The sequence below is a fragment of the Eublepharis macularius genome, chromosome 4, assembly GCF_028583425.1.
Source record: "Eublepharis macularius isolate TG4126 chromosome 4, MPM_Emac_v1.0, whole genome shotgun sequence".
Lineage (NCBI taxonomy): Eukaryota > Metazoa > Chordata > Lepidosauria > Squamata > Eublepharidae > Eublepharis > Eublepharis macularius.
Window position 1 is genome coordinate 164,861,692 of NC_072793.1, and position 23,934 is coordinate 164,885,625.

Below are 23,934 nucleotides of genomic sequence, written 5' to 3' on the forward strand. Positions count from 1 at the left end.
ACTATGGATCAAGTAAATAAATAATAAGTTGAGTGGGGGAGAAAGCCAAAAGAGAACCCATCTTTTCCAAGCTGCCTATACAATGCTAAACATGTATACCCTTCTAAGCCCAATAGACTTAGAACGGTGTAAATCTGCTTAGCTTGGCACTGAGTGTTGCTGGGAACTAGAGACACAGATCTCACTGGCATGTGTGTGTGTGTGCCCATATACACACCCACACCCATCTTGTGAACAATCCAGCAGCACTATATCCAAGGGGATGTCCCAAGTTTGGGTTAACATGGTGATAGGAAAGCCACGGGATTCAAATCCTGCCGTTCGACTGCAGACTAACACATCTACTCCCCCTAAAATTAATAAGGTCAACCCCTCACTCTGCCATGAAGACTTTGTAGGGTTACCAACTTCCAGGTGGGTCCTGGAACTAACTGATTTCCAGTTGACAGATCAGTTCCCTTAGGGTTGCCAAACTTCAAGTATGGACTGGAGATTCCCTGCAATTACATGGCGAGGTCCCTTCCCTGCCTCCATTCCCAAGTGTTCCAGGAATTTCCCAATCCAGGGGCAGCAACCCTAGAAAGGAGATTCTTAGGAGAGGGAAGCTCTGCCTTCCGCTCGTGGGCCTCCTGAGCGCGTGCAGAGTACCTTTCCACCTGGACCAGACCGAGTCTTCCCTCTCCCAGCCTGTTCTCACTGAGATATACCAGACTCCTCCAGCTGGAGGACTGCTTCCGGGTTTTCTTCGTCGGTTTGCGGGGCGGGCGATGGTTTGTCTGTCTGCAGGGATCCTCTTGAGTCTGCCTTGATCCGAGCAGGAAGAAACGGCGGGAGAGAGGAGGGGAAAGATCGAAAGAAAAGGGGAAAGCCCGGTCGGTTGCTATCCCATAACAGCACATTGCGCTGCCGGCGCAGATTCTGCAACAAACGCTGGAAGAAGAAGCAACGGAAGTTTGGCCGAGCGAGCCTCACATCCAGCCATGATGCCGTCGGTGAGAAGGGCTGGGGTGAAAGGAGGTTATACGGGAAATCGATCAGCGTCCCTACATGGGGCATTTCTAGGATGCGTGCTAGGGGGGAGCTGTGTTATAATGTGTTATAATGCAACCCTTTCCATAGCTTGTGCCGATTTAAATCAGTATGTTAACTCTGGCGGAACAATGTGTAGGATTGCTTTATTTACATACGCGGCATCCAAACTTACAGGGAGCTTTGGTGGCACCTTAAAGGCTGCCCCGTTTGTCGTGGCATTAAGCTCAATGTCACAATAAATGTTAGTTTTCAAGAGTGGCACGGGATTCTTTTTCAGTGCAATGCTATGGGAAGTTGTGACTGTCTCTAAACCCACTGATACCATTAGACTTAGACTAGAGTAACTCTGCATAGGACCAGAGCCATGGGAAGTCTGCCGTAGCAAAAAGAAATCTTCTTTCATGCGAAAGAGCAACAGTTTGATTCCAACATAAGCATTCATGAACTAGAGCCCCCTTCTTCAGATGTAGTGAGAGCATCCTTACCATGTAGATATTTTGTGTAGGAAGAGGAAACAAACAAACAGTAGAGTGAAAGGACCATGGGATGGAGGAAGTACAGTGAGAAAAGTAGTTTCAGATATGTAGCTGTGCTGGTCTGCAGGACAACAGCAGGATTTGGGTCCAGGGGCACATTAGAGACCCCTGAGATTTTCAGGGTATAAGCGTTCGAGGGTCAGATGCATTCTTCAGATACAGTCAGGATGAAATGTAGGCATGTAAAATTAACATCTAGTCAGGAGAAAGGCAGAGACCCTTCACTAGTTATGCTAAACTAGTTAATGAGTGATAAGTTGCTAGTTTTATTAAGGTGGCTGTTAGAGTGAGATTAAAAATGCTAAATCCTGTTTCATTCCGGATTTGAAGGTGTGTTGTGAAACCTCTTAATAAAGCAATAAAGCATGGAATAGCTGGATTTGGGATATATACTCTGCCTCCGTCCCAGTGAACCTGGATTTAGGATTTTTTTCTTAAAGTGGCTTTCTTATCCAAGCCTGTGACACCTCCACTTTACAAAGTCTATGGGCTGTATATATCTTTGTGATAATGAAGCAACAGTGTTGTTCTCAGGGCAGCAGATACTGCAAAGACATTTGCCTCTCTTTTTCAGGAACAAGTGACTTTTGAGGACGTGGCTGTGTATTTCACGCAGAGTGAATGGGCTTTGCTCAGTCCAGAGCAGAGAGCTTTATACCACGAAGTCATGAGAGAGAATCATCATAACGTAATCTCTTTAGGTAAGGATCCTCTTCTGTCTCTCTCTCACACACACACATAGCAGTACTTGGGGTGGCATTTTTGAGAGATGTGAAATAGAGTTTGGAAACTTTGAAATAAGGAGTGCCCCTTTCCCCCTGAAGTTGTGATGTGCATGCATCTTCTTAAGACCTTTGCCTCTGTGAATTTGTATAATCTTAGCCTTCTCTCCTATCTAGAAGAGAAACATTGTGTGGCTCTAAAACGTATGTATTTTTTCCTCCAGAAGTATGATTGAGAAAAAAAACCCTTTCCCTACTTTCCAGCCACAAGACTGTGTTGGATTCAGCTATCATTATTTGTACACTGTGTACTTTAGTTACTAAATTTTGTGTGACTCTCTAACTAAATACAAGATGATCTGGATTTGGTGTCTTTGAATTCAATATCGTGACATTTGTTTCTTGTGTTCCTAAACAGGATTTTCTGTCATCAGATCCCACTTGATTGCCCAGTTTGAACAAGGGGATGAGCCATGGATTCCTGATTCAGACGTTTTGGAAGGCAAGAATGCTTTGTTATGTCACAGCTCTGGTGAAAGGAAGGGCCCAGGCTTATTTATGCTCAAAAGCATTCAATATTGGGCAAAGGCCTAGAGTTTGCACAAAAGCAAGGAGAAAACTACCATTGCTACTTCCAGTTAAAATCCTTACGTCTGCCCTTTATTGCCTTCTCTTAATCAGGGTTTCCTGACATGAAAATTAAATTGGGACTGAAAGAGGAACCATGGGTACCCATTTTTCATGACTCTGAGGGATGGAGGGTCTTCCAAGCTACCTGTTCAGGTGAGTGGTGTGGCTCGAGCATCCTCAAGGATGTCATCAATTATGTGTCATTTTTCCAGGATCAAACTTCATTATATAAAAAGTGCAGGGCTAGAAGATGTGTTTGTTTTGCTGTCCATTGCTCTTATGTTTGTTTATTTCAAAATTTGCCATTCTACTTCTCAGACTTCTATCTCCGTATAATAAAATACAAATCTACTACTCATAAGGGGAAGGCCTTGACTTTAAAACAGTCATGGAGGATAGGTCTGTCAGTGCTAAGAGGCAACATCAGGGGAAGGCCTCAGCCTCTAAGCTTGAACTTCTAGAGTAACTGGTTGGTCACTGTGTAAAACAGGACACTGAACTAGATGGACTAGTGATCTGATCCAGCAGGGCTCTTCTTATGTTTTTAAAATTCCAGTGTGGTATACTAATTAGGGTGTTGGACTAGGACTGAGGAAACCAGGTTCAAATCTGCCATGAAGCTCACTAGGTAACCTTGGGCCAGTCACTCACAACATAAGCTACCTGGCAGGGTTGTTGTAAGGATGAAGCAGAGCATTTTAGAATGCCCTCTTCATTGAGGCTCACCTGGTGCCTGCCTTACTTTCCTTTAGTTGCTAGGTCAAATCATATCTTTACCTAGGCTTTTTCACTTTGGAGTTTTATCTCTTTTTAGTTGTTTTTGGGTTCTGCTCCTGAGGACTGTTTTAGCAATATCATTTTAGATTTAATAACACCAACAACATTTGATTTATGTACTACCCTTCAGGCCAACTTAATGCACACTCAGAGCGGTTTACAAAGTGTGTTGTTATTATCATCACGACAATCACCCTGTGAGGTGGGTGAGGCTGAGAGAGCTCTGAGAAGCTGTGACTAACCCAAGGTCATGCAGCTGGCTTCAAGCAGAGGAGTCAAACAAATTTCTCCAGATTAGAGTCCTGCTGCTCTTAATCATTACACCAAACTGCCTCTGTTTGTTTTATGTTGCTTTTGTGCAATGACTTATTTTTATTGGTATGTCATTTTTGTTGATTTGTTTTATTGTTTTCTTTTGTTGGTTTTATTGCTTTGTTGTTTTATGCCACTTTTACACCCAAATAGAGTCCTCAAGGCAATGAGCATCAAGGCATTAAAAACAGCATTAAAATGTATATATATTTAACAAAACAGTAAAGACACATAGACATACAAAAAACACAACCAGGGAGGAGGGCTGGTAAGAGTTGTGAGTCATTTTGATCAAGTATTAAAGAGCTGGTATATGAATTATCTAAATAAATAAATAAACAGAGATAAATAAATAAATAGAGTATGCCACCCTCATCTCCTTGGGAAAAGGCTGGGCTAAAAATAGATAAAATACTATTCATCAGAAAATGTTCTCTTGGAAACATTCCCCCAACAGTCTCAAAATAATCCTAATTTATAAAATGCTTGAGGCTCACTGATCCACTTGCTCATTCACCATAAGTGATTTATTTCAGAACTTCTGCAACAGAGAAATCTGAAATTTCACTCTCGCATAATTGAGTCTAGCATGGCACAATAACTCAAAAACTCTGGGAAATGGGACATCATCAAAACTTGGAATAGAAAAACAATTTTCCCTCATAAATTGCAGTCATTACTCCAGTACAGCAAATGTCAAGGCACAGATGTGACAAAATGCTGAGTCGTAGAAGTTGCTTCTTCACACACTTGAAGGTGTCTCAGAGTAGGGGAGTGGGGCAGGCTCTTCAGTAGAGGAGGAGCCAGGAACATACATCTGGAAACAGGACAAGCTATGTGTGTAAGCTTTGAGATATTGGTGAGAGAAACAGCAACTTGTAGCCGCCAGAAAAGTTAGCATGACTTGCAGAATGCAGGATATATTTATTAATAAAAATTCAGCAACAACAAAGTTCTTCCATAAAATATATGGGGTTCTCTTACCCTAAAACTTTTAAAAGTCGCTTCCTTGAGAAGGGGGTTGTGGCAATATGATCTTTAAAAAGAACTTAGCTATACTCTGAAATCCCCCAAAGCAAGCTTCCTTAGAGAGTAGCAGTCTTCCGAGATATCTCAATTGTCAGGGCAGGAGAGCTGTACCGGAGAAAGCAGTTGAGTCCTGTTAAGATTTTATAGATCAACACTTAATCTAGCCTGTAGTAAATCTTCTGTAGCTTTTTTCTGTAGCTTTTAGCAGGAGGCTGCTGAGAGAGGGAGGTGTTGACCACTATTCCCCTTCTTCTAGGCCTTCTAGGGTCATCTGGTTGGTCATTGTTGGATGCGGGATGCTGGACTAGATAATCCTTTGGTCTTATCCAGCCAAACTCCTCCTGATGCTCTTCTCCCTTCCTTGTATGTGCACAAACTTCATATGTCTGTTCAGTAAATTAATGAGAAAACCACGTGTCACTCAACAGCTTGGATAATCTCAGTAGCTAAGGTTGGGCCTAAATATTTATTATTTCTCTTCTCAAATATAAAGAGGGGCTGGGGTGATCAATACATATATCTCCTCATCCTTTATTTCCTCTTCCGTGTCTATATTTGGTATGATATCCAGGCATGATCCTTATGTGTGTATAATCTACTTCAGATGGATTTTCAAGCCTTAAGCTTGGCCTGATCTCCCAGCTTGAACAAGGGAAAGAATGTGAAATAAAGCAAATAAATTTCTGTCAGAACACAGTTCAGCAAACACCATTTGTGTCTGGGATAGGAATCCTCATCTTTTCTTTCTCAGAGTTTCATGGTGTAATGATAAAATTGAAAACTGAAGATGAGTCATGCCTGCTAGATCAACCATGCTCTGAGGAATAGAAGACCTTTACAGCTACCTGCAAGGGTAAGAGGGCGCAGATAATTTGAAATATTTGTTTTTGTAGGCTTCTGTGACCTCTTATACATTTTTCTGGAAGAATAATTTGCTCCTGTAGTAGCTACTCTTTTCTTGGGGGGGGGGGCAAGAGCAGAGAACAGCAGCTGTGGCACAGATGGAATATAAAATGTACCAGTCCAAAATGGTACCTGACTTTTTATGGTTCCAAACTAAATCTGGGAGAACGGAGGAGATAACTTGGTTATTTTTGCACACAAACTGTAAAAGGGCAACTTCCTTGTAAGGTTTCATATTTGCATACAACTAATTCTTACATTCCTGTATAGTTTGAATCCTGGTGTTAAATTATCCCAGTAATTTTTATATAGCATATTCCTTGTGTCGTAAATCTATTTTTCTTCCAATAGGCATTGGATTTGTAAAAAATGGAGAGAATCTTCTTCCAGAAGATGCTAGTCAAGCAGAATCAAATGAGGTACCTGTAGGAACTGACAGTATCTTTCAGCATCCCAAGATGGCAGACCAGTGCGGAGAAAGAAGACAACAGGAAAATTACTGCAGGAGTAGAATGGGAAAGGTTTTATCATATAGAACAAGAGACAAAGAAGTTAAGAAAGCTAAAATGCAAAAGGCAGTCTTCACATCTGGAAAAATACACACACAGTCTTCCAACCGTGGGGTATATACAAGAAAATGTATAGGAGATACACTTTTTCGATGTTCACATTGTGAGAAAACTTTTTATTGGGAATCTCTCCTTGTTGCCCATGAAAAATCCCATGCAGAGGAGAAGCCATATAAATGCTCAGTCTGTGGGAAAAGTTTCAGTCGAAGGTCAAATCTTGTAGAGCATGAAAAAAGCCACAGAAGAGTAAAACAACATACATGCTTAGTTTGTGGTAAGGAGTTCAATAGAAGATACCATCTTGAGGCACACTCAAGAATCCACACTGGGGAGAAGCCATATAAATGCTCAGATTGTGGGAAGAGCTTCGGTTGGAGACCTTACCTTATTGTCCACAGGAGAAGCCACACAGGGGAGAAACCATTTACATGCTCTGTCTGTGGGAAAAGCTTTAATCAGAGTTCACATCTTACTGGTCATGAAAGAAGCCACAGAGGTGAAAAACCATACCCATGCTCGATCTGTGGGAAAAGCTTTGGTAAAAGATCACAACTTCTTGTCCATGAACGAATTCACACTGGTGAAAAACCATACAAATGCTCCATCTGTGGGAAATATTTTAGGCATAAGTCAAGTTTGGTTACACATGCGAGGATTCACATGAAAGAAAATCCACATGTGCCCTCCATTATTCATAGCAGCATTAGATGTGAAAATATACAAATAGATGAAAATCCATATACATGCTCAATCTGTGGAAAACCCTTTGGTAACAGATCAGTTCTTAGTACTCATGAGCTAATCCATACAGGAGAAAAACAATATACGTGCTCAGTCTGTGGTAAAAACTTCAGGCAAAAGTCATCTGTTGTGAGACATGAAAAAATTCATTTACCAAAGAAGCAATATATATGCTCAGCTTGTGGTAAAAGCTTCAGTCATAAAATACATCTAGCTCAGCACACAAGAGCCCATTCAAGAGACAAACCATACAAATGCTCAGTCTGTGGTAGTGGCTTCAGTCAAAAATCGAACCTTATTGTGCATGAGAGAATTCACACAGGAGAGAAACCCTATTCATGTTCTGTCTGTGGAAAAAGCTTTGCTCAAAGATCAAATCTTACTTGTCATGAGAGAATCCACAGAGAATAGAAAAATGTCTCACGTCCTAAATAACACAGGGACGACCAACTTCACAGCTAGCATACATAACATTTTAGGATTTAAAATAGTGTCTGTGAGGAATAGCCTGGGGGAAGGGCTGTGGCTCAGTGACAGAGCTTTTGCTTGGCAGGCAGAAAGCCCCCAGTTCAATCCCTGGCATCTCCAATAAAAAGGAGCAGGTGATGTGAAAGACCTGTAGTAGAGACCCTGGAAAGCTGCTGCTAGTCTGAGTAGACAATACAATCAATACAATACAATGGTCTGATTCAGTATGAGGCAACTTCATGTGTTTACTTTTTAATATCAAATGAATAATAAGTCCATCTATAATTTCAATCCCTACTAGTTTTGAAACTTGTATCAGTAGATGGTATTTTTTTAAAAAAATCTGAATGTATTTTTAATGCAAAATGTACAAAAGAATATTTGACCAAGTGGTTAAGGATAACATGAGAACTATATTAAGATAATGTATTCCATAACGCACTGGCATTGGCAAAACATTAATTTTATGAATCAGATAATTTTCTGGGACCAGTTTTAATTAAATGAGGTAGTTTCTATGCCATCACAGTGTGGCTAATTCTGCTTTTTCTTGTTGCTGTTAAGAGGTTGAAGGAAAATGTTTCAGTTGTAAAGGTTATCTTGTTGAGCACGACAATTCACACAGAAACCATATTCATGTTCAGTGGTAAAAGCTTTGTTTAGATGACAAATCTTGTCATGAAAGAATTCACAGAGGAGGGGAAAATGTACCATGCCTTATTGAATAATGAAGGGACAACCAAGTCCACCATTTCTGAGGGCCATTAGAATCTCTCTATTTTAGTCTGAACAAGACAGGTTGTGTAATGGTCAAAATCCTTTCTCTAGAATGGTTCACTTTGCTGCTTCTGGCACCCAAATATTTTCAGTGGTTCACTCAGTTTTATGAAATATCTTGCTTGGATAACTATAGAAAGATCCTTCTTAATTTCTAGAAAGATATGCAAAACATTTTCTGCATGCCCTTATAGCTGGCAGCATAACTTGGGCTACTTTTTTTGGTCTGGCATTGCTTTCAGTATCACAATTGCTGTTTTTGAATCCATGTTGTGTAACTGAATTTTATACTGTCTTAGGCTTAGGGGAAAGGCAGAGTGTAACTATTTTAAATAAACAACAATTTAACAAAGGTAGCCTCACCTAACAGATAAATTGTTCATTAGTGATCATCTTCCATTTCAGAAATAGGTGTGAAATAATGTGTGCAAGGAGACGTACAAAAGGCATGTGAAGATTTAATCCATTCTCTTTTTAAGTCCAGCTGAGTTAAGCTTTGGTTAAAGTTTGGTAGAAATGCTTGATGAAAGTATGGGACGTTTGGGAACCACATCAAGTCTGTCAGCCACTAGTTACCACTTTCAGATTAATACTTTAGGTTCCCCTCATTAGAAATCTACAATGCTGTACAATTATGTCAAATCATAATATTTGATAGTAGTGTATCTGAGGAATCACCTGGGTTCCATTAAGTTAATATCAATAAATCCCTCTCCTTAATTAAAATCTTGCTTTTTGAACATTTATACCAATACTTTTCCAGGTAACTTATCACCTGAAGCTTTGTTGAAGCTTGGAATCAATGTTTCCCCCCCCACTTAAATATCATTGTTCATTTAAAAAATGCTGCTATGTCAAAGTTTGAGCATTTAAAGCCCCCCCCCCCCAGGATTTGTTGGCTCCAAGTTTTGGTGAAAGAGCTGTAACGAAATTACGTGGTTTGCACACAGTCTTGCATAGGTATGGCTTTACTATGGTGTCATCTATTGTTTTTGTCACAAAGGGGGAAAATATTTTGCACTTGGTGGCCTTATGGACTTCTCTGTGCAACGATTTCCCATTTGCTAAATGCAGCAGAGCAGATGACAGAAATGATTTGGTGTCTGGAGTTGGCAACTGCTGCTTGGTTTCCATGAGAGCTATGTGGGCCTTAGGGACTCTTTGGGGAGACATCATCTTCTCCCACCCCTCCCTGACCGTGAGATACTCCCTCTCTCTGAGCATATAAAGGAAGTCTTCTCATTCTTTCCTTTTTTACAAATTTGCACCCTGACTGAGAAAAAACCTTGAAAGCCCAAAAACAGAATTTGAAGAGGCAGGCAGGCTCTCATTCCTGCTATCCTCCCTCAGAGTGAAAAGATGTCCACATTTAGAACAAAGAATATTTCACATAGGGAAAGCTGGGATTGAACAGGGAAAGACAGTGACAGACTCAGGGAGTAGCGGAGTTTGTGGGTGACTTCAGCCCCAACCAAGCCTACCATTCCCCTGGTACTGGTGGGGGATCCCCTGCTGCCATTGAATACTTCCAGTCACTGCTCAGCTGGCCAGCGGGAGGAAATGGTGGGAAACGGGGGAAACATCAGCAGTGTCTTGCTGTACTGACATCACTCCCTGTGCACCTGGAAATGATGTCAGTATGGCTATGGTTTAAGAGCTGCCTATACAGAACTGAGCAATTCTTATAACAACCCTGTAAGGTAGGCTGATATACTTGGAGGGGTGCAAAGTATAGATAGCTGGCCATGTAAAGATAATGTCTAAGAGTCAAAGCATTATAGACAAAATATTTTATTATTTTACTTATGTCATTTATATTCCGCCTTTCTCACTGAGACTCAAGGCGGATTACATAGTATATTAGTACAATCAGTGGCAAGGACAAGGGCAGGCATTTCCATACAGTGTCAAGAACATTTCCATAAACAATATTATTCTTTTCAGTACTGACTTCAAATCTACATTTTTTTTTACTCTCTCCCCTCGTTTTTTAAAGAACTAATCAAAGTCCATGTCCAACCTCATATCCTCGACCAGCATGTATTACATAATTACTCCCCCCTGCACAACTGTATACAGTTAGAACATTAGATTAAGCTCTATTTTATTGTATGTAGCTAGGGAGGAAGATGTAAATTGCCAAAGTGAGATCTGAGCTGATGGCTCAGAGTTCAAAATCATATCAACTACACTGAAATTGCTTGCTAACTCACAACTGAATGTCATGTGAGTAGATACAGAGACAGCAGTAGGAGAAGATTCTCATCACATGGAGATAAATCTGCACAACTTTTAGGGTCTAAATCCAGAGGTGAGGTCAAAAGGGGGAAGGATGTTGTCATGAGGCCATGTGTTGAGCATCTTTTGGCTACCAACTTTGTGTTGGTTCAAGAAACAACTACTTATATCCCCCACCCCATGCAAAATTCCAAGGTATTTTTTTCTCTATAGAACCTCTCCATATACAAACTGCACTGAATGACTAAAAATAACATCCAGCCCCACCGCCACTGAAAGCTGGCAGAAATCTCAGCGTATTGTATAGTCGAAGGCTTTCATGGCCGGAGAACAATGGTTGTTGTGGGTTTTCCGGGCTGTATTGCCGTGGTCTTGGCATTGTAGTTCCTGACGTTTCGCCAGCAGCTGTGGCTGGCATCTTCAGAGGTGCAGCACCAAAAGACAGAGTCACAGTCACTGTGACACTGAGAGATCTCTGTCTTTTGGTGCTACACCTCTGAAGATGCCAGCCACAGCTGCTGGCGAAACGTCACGAACTACAATGCCAAGACCACGGCAATACAGCCCGGAAAACCCACAACAACCATCTCAGCGTATTGGTCATTTTGAGCAACCATAATTTTTCAAATGTTCACATCTAGGTCTGTGTATTTTGGGGGGCAGATGGAAGACAACTGGTTCTTAAAGTCGACTGTAAGTAACTGTAATATCTGTCATTCAAATTGTCATCCTTTCTATAAACATTTCTTAAACTCAGAAACTGTGATACTAAGCACAGAGTTCATTTTCCTGGGATTTCTCATTTTTTTTAAAAAAACAACACATTGTTAGCCTTCACGTCTGAAAAATATTCTCAAAGCATGTAATCAATGTCTATTGAAACTTCAGAAGCTTGTCCTGCCAGAAATAAGAATACATCCTGCAAAGTATTAACAAATAGAAAACAGAAAACCCCAAAATAACAATATATTTCATTTATTCAGGTTGCAGTACAGAACGTTTAGTGCAGAAGTCACACACAGCAGAATTCACATTTCTCAGAACTCACATTTCCTTCAGGCTTCCATTTTTGGATGAAGAAAGGCCTACCTAAATTGCTTCAGTTTAACAGAACCTTGATTTATTTCCTGTTCTGTTGGAGGAATTAAAGCAAGATGAGAAGAGGCAGAAAAGAATAGGTTGTTTGTTTTTGTAACAGGGCCATGCACACCTCTGAGCCGTTTGTTCATTAAAAGAGCAGGGCCTACTCCTACCCTTACAGTTAGGGTTGCCAGCCTCCAGGTGGTGGCTGGAGATCTCCTGGAATTACAACTGCTCTCCAGGCCACAGAAATCAGTTTACCTGGAGAAAATGGCTGCTTTGGAGGGTGGACTCTTGCTCTTGAACAAAACCTATAGCAATTATGCAGTGCTGTTCTCCCTTGTCCACATACAACATAATGCTATGCTACCTGACTAGAGCTTGTAGATTCAACATGGCCCCATGTAAGCAGTCGGCCTGGCCTCTGCCATGTTTGATAGCTATTTAATAGCTACCTGTGATATAAAAATCACAAGGCCCCTGGATTAAATGCAGTCTGGATTGCAAACCAGAGAATTCCAGCTAACCATTGCTGAGTCCCACCCGGGAGATCCAGGCATGAATGGAATGCCGCATGTAAATGCAGAGTGACCAGCAGCGATTAGTTTACAGTCCTCTCAGCTCCAAGTGGAGCTAGAGCAAGAAAGGTCTCGTAGAGTCTTCCCACTTAGCACATCCCTTTCCCTCCTTCACTGATGAGATCCCCAGCCCATGATCGAGGAGAAATCAATTAGCACTCATAAGGTTTTATCATTCATTCCTGGGAAAGGTACATTCCCCAACTAAATTCATCAGCTCAGCTCCAGTGGAACCCATTAACAAACTGCCCCTTTTGTGCAGTTCCAGGAGAGGCTTTGCATTCTCTTTTACACACACCCGGTAGTAAGCAATCAAGGTAATCAGACCTTTGTTATTCCCAGGAACTGACCATTGGAGTCTTTGTTCCAACGACTGCGAGGGCTCTCCCACCTCAGGGCATGGTTTGCCCTATAATAGGGACCCTTGCTCCATTTAAACTGTGCACACTTTTTGGATCTGAAGTGTTGCTCCCTTGAGGTTACTCTAAGCCTCTTGCTCTCCTGGCCGAGAATGCGGGACGTTTGAAGCTACTCTCTTCCTCCATGGATTGGACTACTCTTCAGGATAGGTAGATATACTTCCTCTCCCTCATTCTATTCCAACTTCTGGCTAGCTTCCTAGGACTCTGTGTGTGTGTAACCATTTTAATTATTACTTCTGTGTTTGAAAGCACCAGTCTTCTCTGCTATCTTGGGGAAGGGACTCTGTAAAAATTGGTGAAAAGATCCCATAATTACCCCTCACATAGCCCTCTTCCTTGCCGCTAATTCCCCCCCCCCAGTTCTCGTATTTGCAAGGAGACCAATCTAAGTAACACACAGGAGGGTCTAACTGAGAGCACAGACCATGTTACCACCCGTGCCACCATCAGCTATTCACCTGTTTTCTTGTGTGGGAGCAAAGGGAAGAACAAATTGTGACAATAAATGAGTGGGGTTGCCATTGGACTAACAATACATGTTCACGTTCCCTTTTCTCTCCTCACTATGCAAATAGGACATATGACTATAAAAATGCATGTTCCTCCCTGCTACCTTTTGCAGTACCCAACCCTAGCTGGGGGAGGGGGGAGGCAAATAAATGCATTAAAATAGCAGTGTCAGGTCATGAGTTTTCATCATGACATGTTATGGTAGAGAAGAAAGAAACCGCAATCTCATGTTTGTTATCTCCGCTAGTTGTGCCCTGAAACAAGGACAATGAGTTGCTATTTTTAAATGATCATTCCTTCCCCCTCCCCATTTAAGAAAGGGACAGAAGCTCTGTCTCCACTCTTTGTATGACCTCAAGTACAGGGTGAGGGAGACCAGTGCCAGTCTCAAACTGTTGCACAGTTTCAAAGCCAAGCATTCTGCCATGGAGCAGGCAGCTGTTGTGAATGGTCATGCCCTTCAGACAGAAAGATAATGCCTCCTAGACTCTTTCAAGGCAATTCCTTCTGTAGTCAAGAAACTAGGATTGGCTCTTTCGTAGAAGGAGATGGGCAACAGTTAACACACTGGTGGACACAGTGGCACCCATGCACACCCCATGGCATAAGGATCCTGGCATTAGGAGTTTGTGTCTCATAAATTACCAAATATGGAGTACCACAAAATCCTCCAGACATTTCACAACACATAGCAACATTTCATTTACAAAGCTTCCCTAAACTGTATACACAGATTGAAAGGGAGATGGATCAAGATAGTCAGGTGCAACTACAAATCCTGAGCTCCCTGAAGGATGGGTGGGACGAAAATGTGACAGATGAATATGAAACCTGAAAGCAGGTTGTTCCAGGCTCCATGGTATTATCTTTTTTAATCTTCTATTTTTCTCCCCAATGGGAATCCAAAGTAGCTTATGATATCCTTCTCCTCTTCTCTAGTTATCCTAACAAGCCTGTGAGGCGGGTTAGGCTGAGGGAGACTGACTGGTCCAAAGTCACCCAGTGAGCTTCCGTAGCAGAGTGGGGATTTGTACCTGGGTCTCAAGTCAGGCACTCTAATCACACTAGCTGTAAACTTTCCCCACACTTTGTTTCTCACTTGTGTCAGTGCAGCAAATTCTTTTAACGTTCAGAGTGCTCATCTGACAAATGTTCATAACAGAGAGCATTAAGTTTTTTCATTGGTATGGGTCCTCTCGTGTATCGCAAGGTGTGATCTCTGATTGAAGCTTTTCCCACAGTCTAAACATTTGAATGGTTTCTCCCCTGTGTGGCTTCTCTCATGGATGATACTGTACGAGCGTTGGTTGAAACTCTTCCCACAGTGTGAGCATTTGTATGGCTTCTCTCCAGTGTGGATCCTTTTGTGTTCAATGAGAGCTGAGCTTCGGCTGAAGCTTTTCTGACAATCCAAGCAGTTGTAGGGTTTCTCACCAGTATGCATCCTCTCGTGCCTGATCAGGTGTGACTTCTGCCTGAAGCTTTTCCCACAGTCACAGCATTCATACGGCTTTTCCCCCGTGTGTGTCCTCTCATGTTGACTCAGGCTCGACCTAAAACAGAAGCTTTTCCCACACTGGCAACATTTATATGGTTTCTCTCCCGTGTGAATTCTTTGATGCTTGATAAGTTTAGAACTTTCATTGAAAGACTTCCCACAGTCTGAGCAAGCATATGGTTTCTCTTCTGAATGGGACCGCTCATGTTTAATAAGGCTTGACCGGTGATTGAAGCATTTCCCACAGTCTGAGCACTTGTAGGGCTTCTCGCCCGTGTGGATTATTTTATGCGCCATCAACCATGAGCTCTGGCTAAAGCACTTGCCGCAGTCTGAACATTCATACGGTTTCTCCCCTGTGTGGGTTCTCTCATGGGCCATGAGGTTTGCTCTGCGGTTGAAGCTTTTCCCACAATCTGAGCACCTGTATGGTTTCTCTCCTGTATGGGTTCTCTCATGTGTAATGATGTGAGACCTCTGGCTGAAGCTTTTACCGCAGACTGAACATTTGTAGGGTTTTTCTCCTGTGTGGGTCCTTTCATGCCTGATAAGATAGGAGCGCTGCTTGAAATTTTCCCCACAAAAAGAGCATTTGTACAACTTGTCTCCTGGGTCTACTTTCCGATAATCTGAGCAGTCAAAGCTCTCACAGAAGCTTCTTGAACAATCCGATCCTTCCACACTAAGAAGTCTTTTTCTTGATATTTCCCCAGGATGAGTTACCTGATTTACAGGTATTTCAGGAAACCAATACAAATTATCTTCCAACGATTCTCCATTGAATACCACTTGCTCTGGTCTCTCCGGCTGATGATTCTCTACACGTTCATTCATTTGCTTGTTGACTGCCAGAAGAAACAAAGAATCATGAAATGGGTACAAGAGAAATAAGGAGACCCCTTAGACAAGTAATGCTGTGAGTTATCAGGGTGGGGACTATATAGAAAGGATCCAGATGTTCCTTCATGTCCATAAAAAGCCCCCCAAGAAAAGAAGAACAAAAGGTCAGAGGAAAACTTAGCCAACAGTCAGTTTGTAAGTCTTAATGTGTAAGTAAAACCTTTTAAGCACATGACTGTATAACAGTTGTTTTCAGACACTATTCTGGGGAATTCTGGAGTTCTTCAGAGGCTTATTAAGCATGAAAAGGCTAACAATGGTAGAAAAACTTCCCAGAAAGAAAGATCACCAGACTGCAGGGCAGGCAATCAGCAAGCATTTATAATTTCAGAGACAATTTACATCAAAATTAAGAGCAAAAGTTCAGCAAACCGTCAGTGTAAGAGAGCCTTAGTGTAAACGCATACAGCTTAATTATCATGTTGAGTAATAATGTTACCAATAAACAAGTTTCATCTGAGAAGTATCAGGTAAAAGACAGGCAATAGGAAGACTATCCAATGCTAGCAAAGTTTTTTCTTTTCTGTGTAATCAAAGTGATTCCATTTGTTCTCTTTTGGTCTCTCGGTTATTTTATTAAATTACTTGGAGGTCTGCAGCAAGGGAAAGAACTTGTTCCATCAGGAGATGAGGATGAAGAGAGGCTGTATCTCTCCAAGAGCTATAGCATAGTGGTTAAGTGGTTAGGCTGCGAATCAACACTCTCCTGGTTCAAATCCCATGACTGCCACGAGCCCAGCAGGTGGCCTTGGGGAAGCCAGCTCCTCAGCTGTATTCTGGAGATAATAACAACACTGACTTTGTTCACTGCTCTGAGTGGGGCACTAATCTGTCTAAAAGAGCAGCATATAAACACTGTTGTTGTTGTTGTTGTTATTGAAAGTCTCCCTGTAACAGGAGAGGGAACTGATGAAAGTTACCATGGCAGCATCCTCTAGCTACAATAGCATCCTTTGATTTTCTGAGAATGGACAGAGATGCTATGTCAGAGTTGTCCCTAACTTACCACATGACAACCTCATGGAGATGGGTTTGGCCAAAAGGATTTATGTAACCATTCAAGTGCATGAATACTTACCCAGTAAATCAGTCCCTCTGTCTCTCTCTTGCAGGGACTTCTTGCAGATCTGCCTCTTCATGGTGTTGGGCAGAGGCTGGGAAGAATCAATGGCTGCTTCTTCCAAGAGCTTCAGCTCCTGGAACAGAAGTAAGCACAGAGTCAAACTGGGGTCAGATCCTGCCAACTGTACTACATGGGGCTCAGAACAAGAAATAAGGGCAGCTAGAAGAGGAGGTGCATTTCTGTCACCAGTGACTTGTGGGTTACTTTTATTATGGCACTTAATGCTACCCTTGGCTGCTGTCACATGTGAACGTGCCCACAGAGAAGTTGCAACTTACTGCAGTTATTTGTACCTGGGGTTGGCCTTGAAGACTGTGCAGAAACATCTGTCATTTCAGAATATGCTAGCCCAGTTAGCACCCAACACCTTGTCTAAGGTCAACAGATGGTGCTTGCTACCAAGAATTGGCCTTAGCTGAAGTTAGACTAGCAGAGAGCTCCAGGAAGGCGTTTTCAGTCCCCCCCCCCTCATTGTATCATTACCAGCTTCCAGGTGGTGGCTGGAGATCTCCTGGAATTACAACTGATCTCCAGGCCACAGAGATCAGTTCCCCTGAAGAAAATGGCGGCTTTGGAGGATGGACTCTGCGGTGCTATACTCTGCCCTTCCCTTACCCAAGCCCCGCCCTCTCCAAATTGCATTCCCAAACCTCCAGGAATTTCCCAACCTAGAATGGCAACCCTACTCCATTCCTCCCTCCAGGAAGAGAAATGATTGCGGTCTCTACAAAATGATGACTTTTCTATTCCGTAAGGCCTTTGAACTAGATGGTACTTGCTGCTTTATCATCCTTGAGACTATTTATGAGCTGTTTGATAGTTTTATGATATTTAATTTTTATTGTATATTTTTATTTATTTTAATTTGTTGTTTGTTTTAAATTAGATTTGTGAGCCATCTTAAGGACTCATATCTGTGGAAAGGTGGTATATAAGCATTTCTAAAGAGATAAATAGCCTATTTTGTTTGTATTAGAAAATCTCCATTGGCTTCCAATTTGTTTCTGGGCACAAAGAAGATGGCTGGTTTTGATCTATAAAGTGCAACCACTTGGGACCAGAACAGTGGAAGGCTCCTTGTTCCTCATAATGATCCTTGGCCCCCATAATAAAATGTGTATTTCGTTATGATCAAGGCCTCAAAAGTGCTCTGGCAGCATCTCTGGCCACAATCTCTTTCTTCACCTTTGCAGAGTTATCCAGATTGGAACAGTTCTGCTGAGCTTCCATAGGGACACCTCTTGGGGGAAGTTTGGGTCATCCATTGTCTTCTAGATGGCTGACTGGCTGAATACACACCTTCAAAAGAAGCCAGGGAAGTCTCAGTAATACAACATCACACCTAAGATCCTTTACTTACCCTGTGAGTGTCTCCATTTGGGATGAACACAGAGTTGCCAGCTCTGGGCTGGGAAATTTCTGGATATTTGAGGGTGGACCTCAGGGAGGGCAGAGTTTGGGGAGGGGAGGGACCTTAGTGGGGTATAATGCTGTAGAGTTTGCCCTCTAAAGCAGCCATTTTCTCCAAAGGAACTGATCTCTGTAGTCTGGAAATCACCTGTAATTCTGGGAGATCTCCAGGCTTCACCGGGAGGTTGGCAATCCTAGATGAGGGCCATGCCACCATCAGGCACTCCATCCTTTGTGTCTGACCAATCACTGGGTTCTTGTTGCGGGGTTGGCCCAGTAAGAAAATCACAGGAGGTCCCTACCTTGGTGCCTCGACAGACATTTTCTCCTGGTTCACATCCAGCCGCATCCTGTTCTTCCATCTTTATTTTGGACTGTGCATCCTGCACTGGAAATTAAATTCAGGGGCGACATGCATGTTAACATACTGGGTTACTAAGGGAATGAGGGAACGCTCTAGAAAAACGAGAAATATATATTGCTAAAGTTATGAAGGCACATGCGCTGTAGGAAGGGCTGAAGTTGCAGCCCAGTGGCAGAATACTTGCTCTGGCTGCAGAAGGTCCCGCGTACCACCCCTGCAATCTTTAGCTGGTTTATGGCATGTCCCATTTGATGGTGTTTCTGTTGGACGTGTTTTTTAATTTTATAATCCTAGTCCTATTGCATTGTTTGCTGAATGTCGTATACAGCTTGACTATTGTTTTATATTTTGTAATCTGCTTTAACTCTCAGCAAGAAAGGCTGGCTATAAATAAAGTAAATTATTTATAGCCTTTAATAAGTAAAGGATCTCAGGCGTGATGGGAAACATTTATTATCTGCCTGACATCTGGAGAGTCAATGCCAATCAGAGCAGACAAAGCCAGTGCAGTGCAGTGGTTAGAGTGCTGGACTGGGAGACCCAGGTTCAAATCCCTACTCTGACATGGCAGCTTGCTGGGTGGCTTTGGGCCAGTTACTTTCTCTCAGTCTCACCTACCTCACAGGGCTATTGTGAGGATAAAATGGAGCAAAGAACAATGTAAGACACTATGGATCCACACAGGAGAAAAAGGTAGCACAGGCAGGGAAAGTGGAACCTATCCCCTCCTTTACAAAACAAAGGGGTTTTAAGAACATCCTTGCGCTATCACAGCCAATGCAGTATAGTGGCTAGAGTGTCTGACTACGCTCAAGAAGATCCAGGTTCAAATCTCTAATCTGCCATGGAAGGTTGCTGGGTGACTTTGGGCCAGGTGTCTGAAGGAGCTCTGACTCCCGAAAGCTTACACCCTGAAAATCTTGTTGGCTTCTAAGGTGCTACTAGACTCAAATCCTGTTATTCTACTGCAGACCAACATGGCTATCCACCTAAAAGTTGAGCAAGTCTCACACACTCAGCCAGAACTACCTCACAGGGTTGTTGGGAGGATAAAATGAAGGAGAGGAGAATGGTGTATCTCTTGCACCTGTCGGGAAGAAGAGCAGGGTAAATAAATAAATAAATAAATATTTAATAAATAAATAGTCTGAAAGGCAGCTTTATACATTTACTTTATACAGAATGTGGTTAAATTAGGAGAATTGTAGGGCAATCCTATGCATGTTTACCCAGAAGTGACAGATTGTTCAATCTCTCAGGTAAGCTTGGGCGGAATTGCAGCTTCAGCCAATTAAATATTGACTGGATAATCATTCAGCCTTGGGTTCTGGGCATTCCCTTATTAAGCATGTTCTGTGGTATGATTTATTTCTTTATTTTATATTTAACTTTATTTATACCCTGCCTTCCTCCCCAGCAGGGAATGGCTTACAACGTTCTCCTCTCTTCCGTTTTATTGTCACAACAACCTTGTTAGGTAGACTCGGCTGAGAGAGTATGACTGGCCCAAGGTCACTCCATGAGCTTTCATGGCAGACTGGGGAGTTGAACCTGGGTCTCCAATATCCTAATCTATGCTCTAACCACTACACATTGCTGGCTCTGTTCAGCATGGACAGTGAAGGGGAAGCAGAACCCACCACCCAAAACTGTGTCTTTTTTCCTAGTAATGATTACTTCTGGTCCTGAAGCAACATTGGGGGGAAATAGCGTTTTGAGAAGGCAGGGTTGGAGGGAGGGAGGAGTATTGCTAGAGAGGATTCAGCCCCCCTCCCCCATCCAAACTGCACTTCAAATAGACTCTCTCACCCGACTGCTTTATAGGGGCTCAGCCACACAGCAAAATGCCAAATCAGGTCTGCTGGCATTTTGTGCTTACTTTTGATTCTCAGCAAACCTTACCAAAGCTCTGCTCCCATTATCAACCCCACCCCCATATTTATAATGTTTTTTTTTTAAAAAAAATTATAGGACCCTTTGAACTCTGGGAAAGCAACCCTATATTTTTGGAAATGAATGAAATATTTCAGATAAAGCACAGGAGAATTCAACAAGCCATAAGGGAAATTTGCAAAAATTCCCCTCTTCACAGCCACATGGTACATCAGCTATGAAGTTTATTTATTACATTTTCATCCTACTTTTCTTCCATCTGAGCCAGACCTGCTTAGATTCAGCAAGGTAGATTTATCCTGCACTGACAGACCACATCTTGGAGATTATTATAAAGAGATGATCATGAAACGGAAAGAGAACAACAGAAAAATTATTATTGCATCTCAGTAGAACATCCCCCAAAAGGGAATGGGATAAATAAGTTTAAAAGAGTTATAATAATAATACTTGGCATTTATACAGCGTTCAAGCTTCCTGCACTCTTTACAACAACCATGCAAATAAGCAATGGTATTATTCCCCAACTGCAAACAGGAGGCTGAGGAATTAGTGATTTGATTTCTCTTAGCCACTGTGCTATACCAGGTCCTATTATGGGATGCTGCTGGAACAGAAGGGATGAGTGTTGAGTACAATTTATAAGAACATCTGGCAGATGTTGGCTTTTCTGCCCCAGGCTCTTTTCATTTTGATGTTACGATAAATGGAGCCTTGAGCATCTTTAGGGCTTATCCCTGGAAAATTCTTCACTCAAAAACAAAGGAAGCCAGCCTGATTCCTAGGCTGTCAAACAGATGAACAGAAGGGGTTCCAGCAAGTGCAATATCTGTCACTTGTGTAGAAATCCCTTCTGCTACACCACTATTAAGAGCATCACTTTCCACATCTGTACTAGAAGCTGATGCAGTGCAGAATCATAGAGAATAGAAGGTAGGCCAGGAAGACTGCGGTTCAAATCTCACTTCCACCACAAATTCACTTCTTTCCGAGGATGTTTCAAGGACTGCATCAGTACATACGCAAGTGCTTTGAACAGTGAAAGCGCTATGTAAATATTAAGTCTTATTTGTTACCCAACTTGGCAACCAGAAGTCAGTGGCCACTTGCTATCCTCTGTGGCCAGCAGCATGCATTCATTCAGACACCAGAGTCTCACTCCTCCACCCATTTCTCTTATCCAGTGTGGATCCTTATCTTTATAAGCTCTAGATCTGCAAAGGAGGGAGGGATAGCCTGGATCCACTGTACCGGCTGACATCTCGCTATAGAGAGAAGATCTGTCTGCAACCTAGCCTACTCCTGCCACGGATTTTCCCCGCCTTCCTTTCTTCCTTACTTTTTGCCCCAAATCCAGATTTCCCCTTGTTTAAAACTCACCAGCTTCTTCCAGTCTCTGCATTACACCCCCTGGAGGGAATCTGCAACCCACGATTGATACAATACCCCAAAAACACTTTCCCCTAGAGAGGGGAAAGAGGTGGGACAGGAAGAAGCCTTCCCCTCTGTTTTTACATTGCCCAATCAAGTTTCTCAGTCTTTCTAGGAATTGCACCTCTGCTTGTTTAACTGTTTGAGAATCTTTTTTGGAAACATACAGGCACATCCAGACACATGAGCAGTGGCTGACCAGCATAATACTTTATTTGGGGCCAGCTCAGACGCCACAAAGCAGTAAGCTAGGTTTCAAATGTGCCAGAATTGAGGTTAGATTTTAAGCAAAGCAAAGCAACAAGGAAAGAAGGGAGAACAGGGAGAGGGAAAATGGTTAGGCATATGGGAGCTACTGGAAGGCCCACTGGATATAATGTGAGCTTGAAAGCCACTGTGTACAGTGATTAGAGTGTCAGATGTGAATCTGGTTTGAACCCCCCGCTCTGCCGTAGAGGCTTGCTGGGTGTCCTTGGGCCCGTAGTGCTCTCTCAACCTAACCTACCTGATGGGTTTGCTTTGTGAGGCTAAAAAAGGAAAGCGAGAACCTCCTTGTGTACCATGTTGAGCTTCCTGGAGGAAGAGTAGTATAAAAGTGTACTCAAGAGCTAGAAAGATGAATGCTGATCAATTTGACTGGGCTCTATTGACACTGCAAAGGTGACAATAAATCCAGGAAGGGGAAGAGTGAAGTGATGAACCAAAGATGGTCTCTGGGAATTCAGTGATGTTTGGGAGTGGAAAGATGGTCCCCAAGTATAGCACCAGTGGCCCAAATCTCGATGATGGTCCTTGGGAGACAGAAATGAGGTCCCAGCATGGGGGTGGGGGTGGGTGGACTAACAGCCATTCAGAGGTGAATGATGATCCTTTGGACTGGTCCCGAAGATGAGAATGATGCTCTGGATCTTGAATGATGGTTCCTAGAATGGAAAGACTGCCCTGGGGGATGGGATGTCTGTCCCAGAATGACAGCCCCTAGGGACATTGAGCACCACAGATCTAGTATAATGATCTCTGGGAGATGAATGACAGGTGAACAAGGATCCTTAGGAATGGAACTAGGTGTCAGGATTAGCACGAGAGTCCATGGGTTTGAAACAATGTCCCCAGGATGGGGAAATATACCTGTGGAATGGTGGTTCCTGAGAATAAAAATGATTGCCTCACATCTAGGATGAGAGCTCCTGGAAAGTTGTTCCTGGGAAGTGCCCTGATCTGGTTATGTTCCCTAGGAGTGGAATTACAGCCACTGAAAGAGAAGTAATGGTGTCTGGGAGCAGACAGACAATCCTGGGAAACTGAATGATGGCTCCCCTGACACTGGATTGTCTGTTCCTGAGATGGGCCTTAGGAGAGGAATAAAAGCAAGGAGTGGATTCAGATCTGAGGTCTTGGTCCACAGGATCGGGGACTGTCATTCCCAAGGGTGGAATGACAACCACTGATCCCAGATTTACTTTTAGTCCTAGGGGAGCATGCTTGCAAGTGAACTTGCTGGGTGACCCCAAGCCAGTCACTCTTCTTCAGCCAAATTTACTTCACAGTGTTCTTGTGAGGAGATAATGGAGGGAGGAGAGAGTTGCATATGTTGAGCTCCTGGACAGATTAGTGTAGAAAGAAACATAATCAGGGTGGATAAAAATCAATGATTTTTTTAAAAAAATAAAAAAATGGATTTTTTTAATTTAAATCGGATTTTTTAAATTTAAATTGGATTTTTTAAAATAAAATGCTTTTTGAGGAAAATATATTACCATCCAAAGGTTATTCCATCATGAAATAAAGATTAGTTTTTAATTATGTAGAATAAGGCTGTATATGTTTAATTTTTTTGGTAAATAAATTCCATTAATCCATTCACAATGTCTTCCAGAGGTTTTTGTAAGATTATTGGGCAGTTTCTCTGCCTACAAGATATTATCACAGATGCTTGGTTTTGCAGTTCTCAAAACTGAATTTGTGTCAGCTCAGCAGAGATCACATGCCTC

At 42.4% G+C, this 23,934-nt stretch overlaps 1 protein-coding gene, 1 long non-coding RNA gene and 1 pseudogene across 2 annotated transcripts; 2 read left to right on the forward strand and 1 right to left on the reverse strand.

The window, feature by feature from the left end:
• The first annotated feature begins 772 nt into the window (after positions 1-772).
• Positions 773-2,793, forward strand: LOC129329435 (uncharacterized). The gene is made up of 3 exons (XR_008596948.1): positions 773-992; positions 2,143-2,269; positions 2,709-2,793. It is a non-coding gene; the product is annotated as an uncharacterized LOC129329435 (long non-coding RNA).
• Positions 2,794-2,983: 190 nt separating this feature from the next.
• LOC129329413 (zinc finger protein OZF-like) lies at positions 2,984-7,976 on the forward strand. Its single transcript, XM_054978983.1, has 2 exons — positions 2,984-3,073; positions 6,293-7,976. The coding sequence occupies exon 2, from the start codon at positions 6,400-6,402 to the stop codon at positions 7,660-7,662; it is 1,263 nt and encodes a 420-aa protein (XP_054834958.1). The 5' UTR covers positions 2,984-3,073; positions 6,293-6,399; the 3' UTR covers positions 7,663-7,976.
• A 3,442-nt stretch (positions 7,977-11,418) lies between these two features.
• Positions 11,419-23,934, reverse strand: part of LOC129329427 (zinc finger protein 420-like) — a 45,083-nt pseudogene continuing 32,567 nt past the window's right edge.

Bases quoted from the DNA above. Each gene is read 5' to 3' on its own strand.
- LOC129329413 (XM_054978983.1), top strand. From the start codon at position 6,400: ATGGCAGACCAGTGCGGAGAAAGAAGACAACAGGAAAATTACTGCAGG.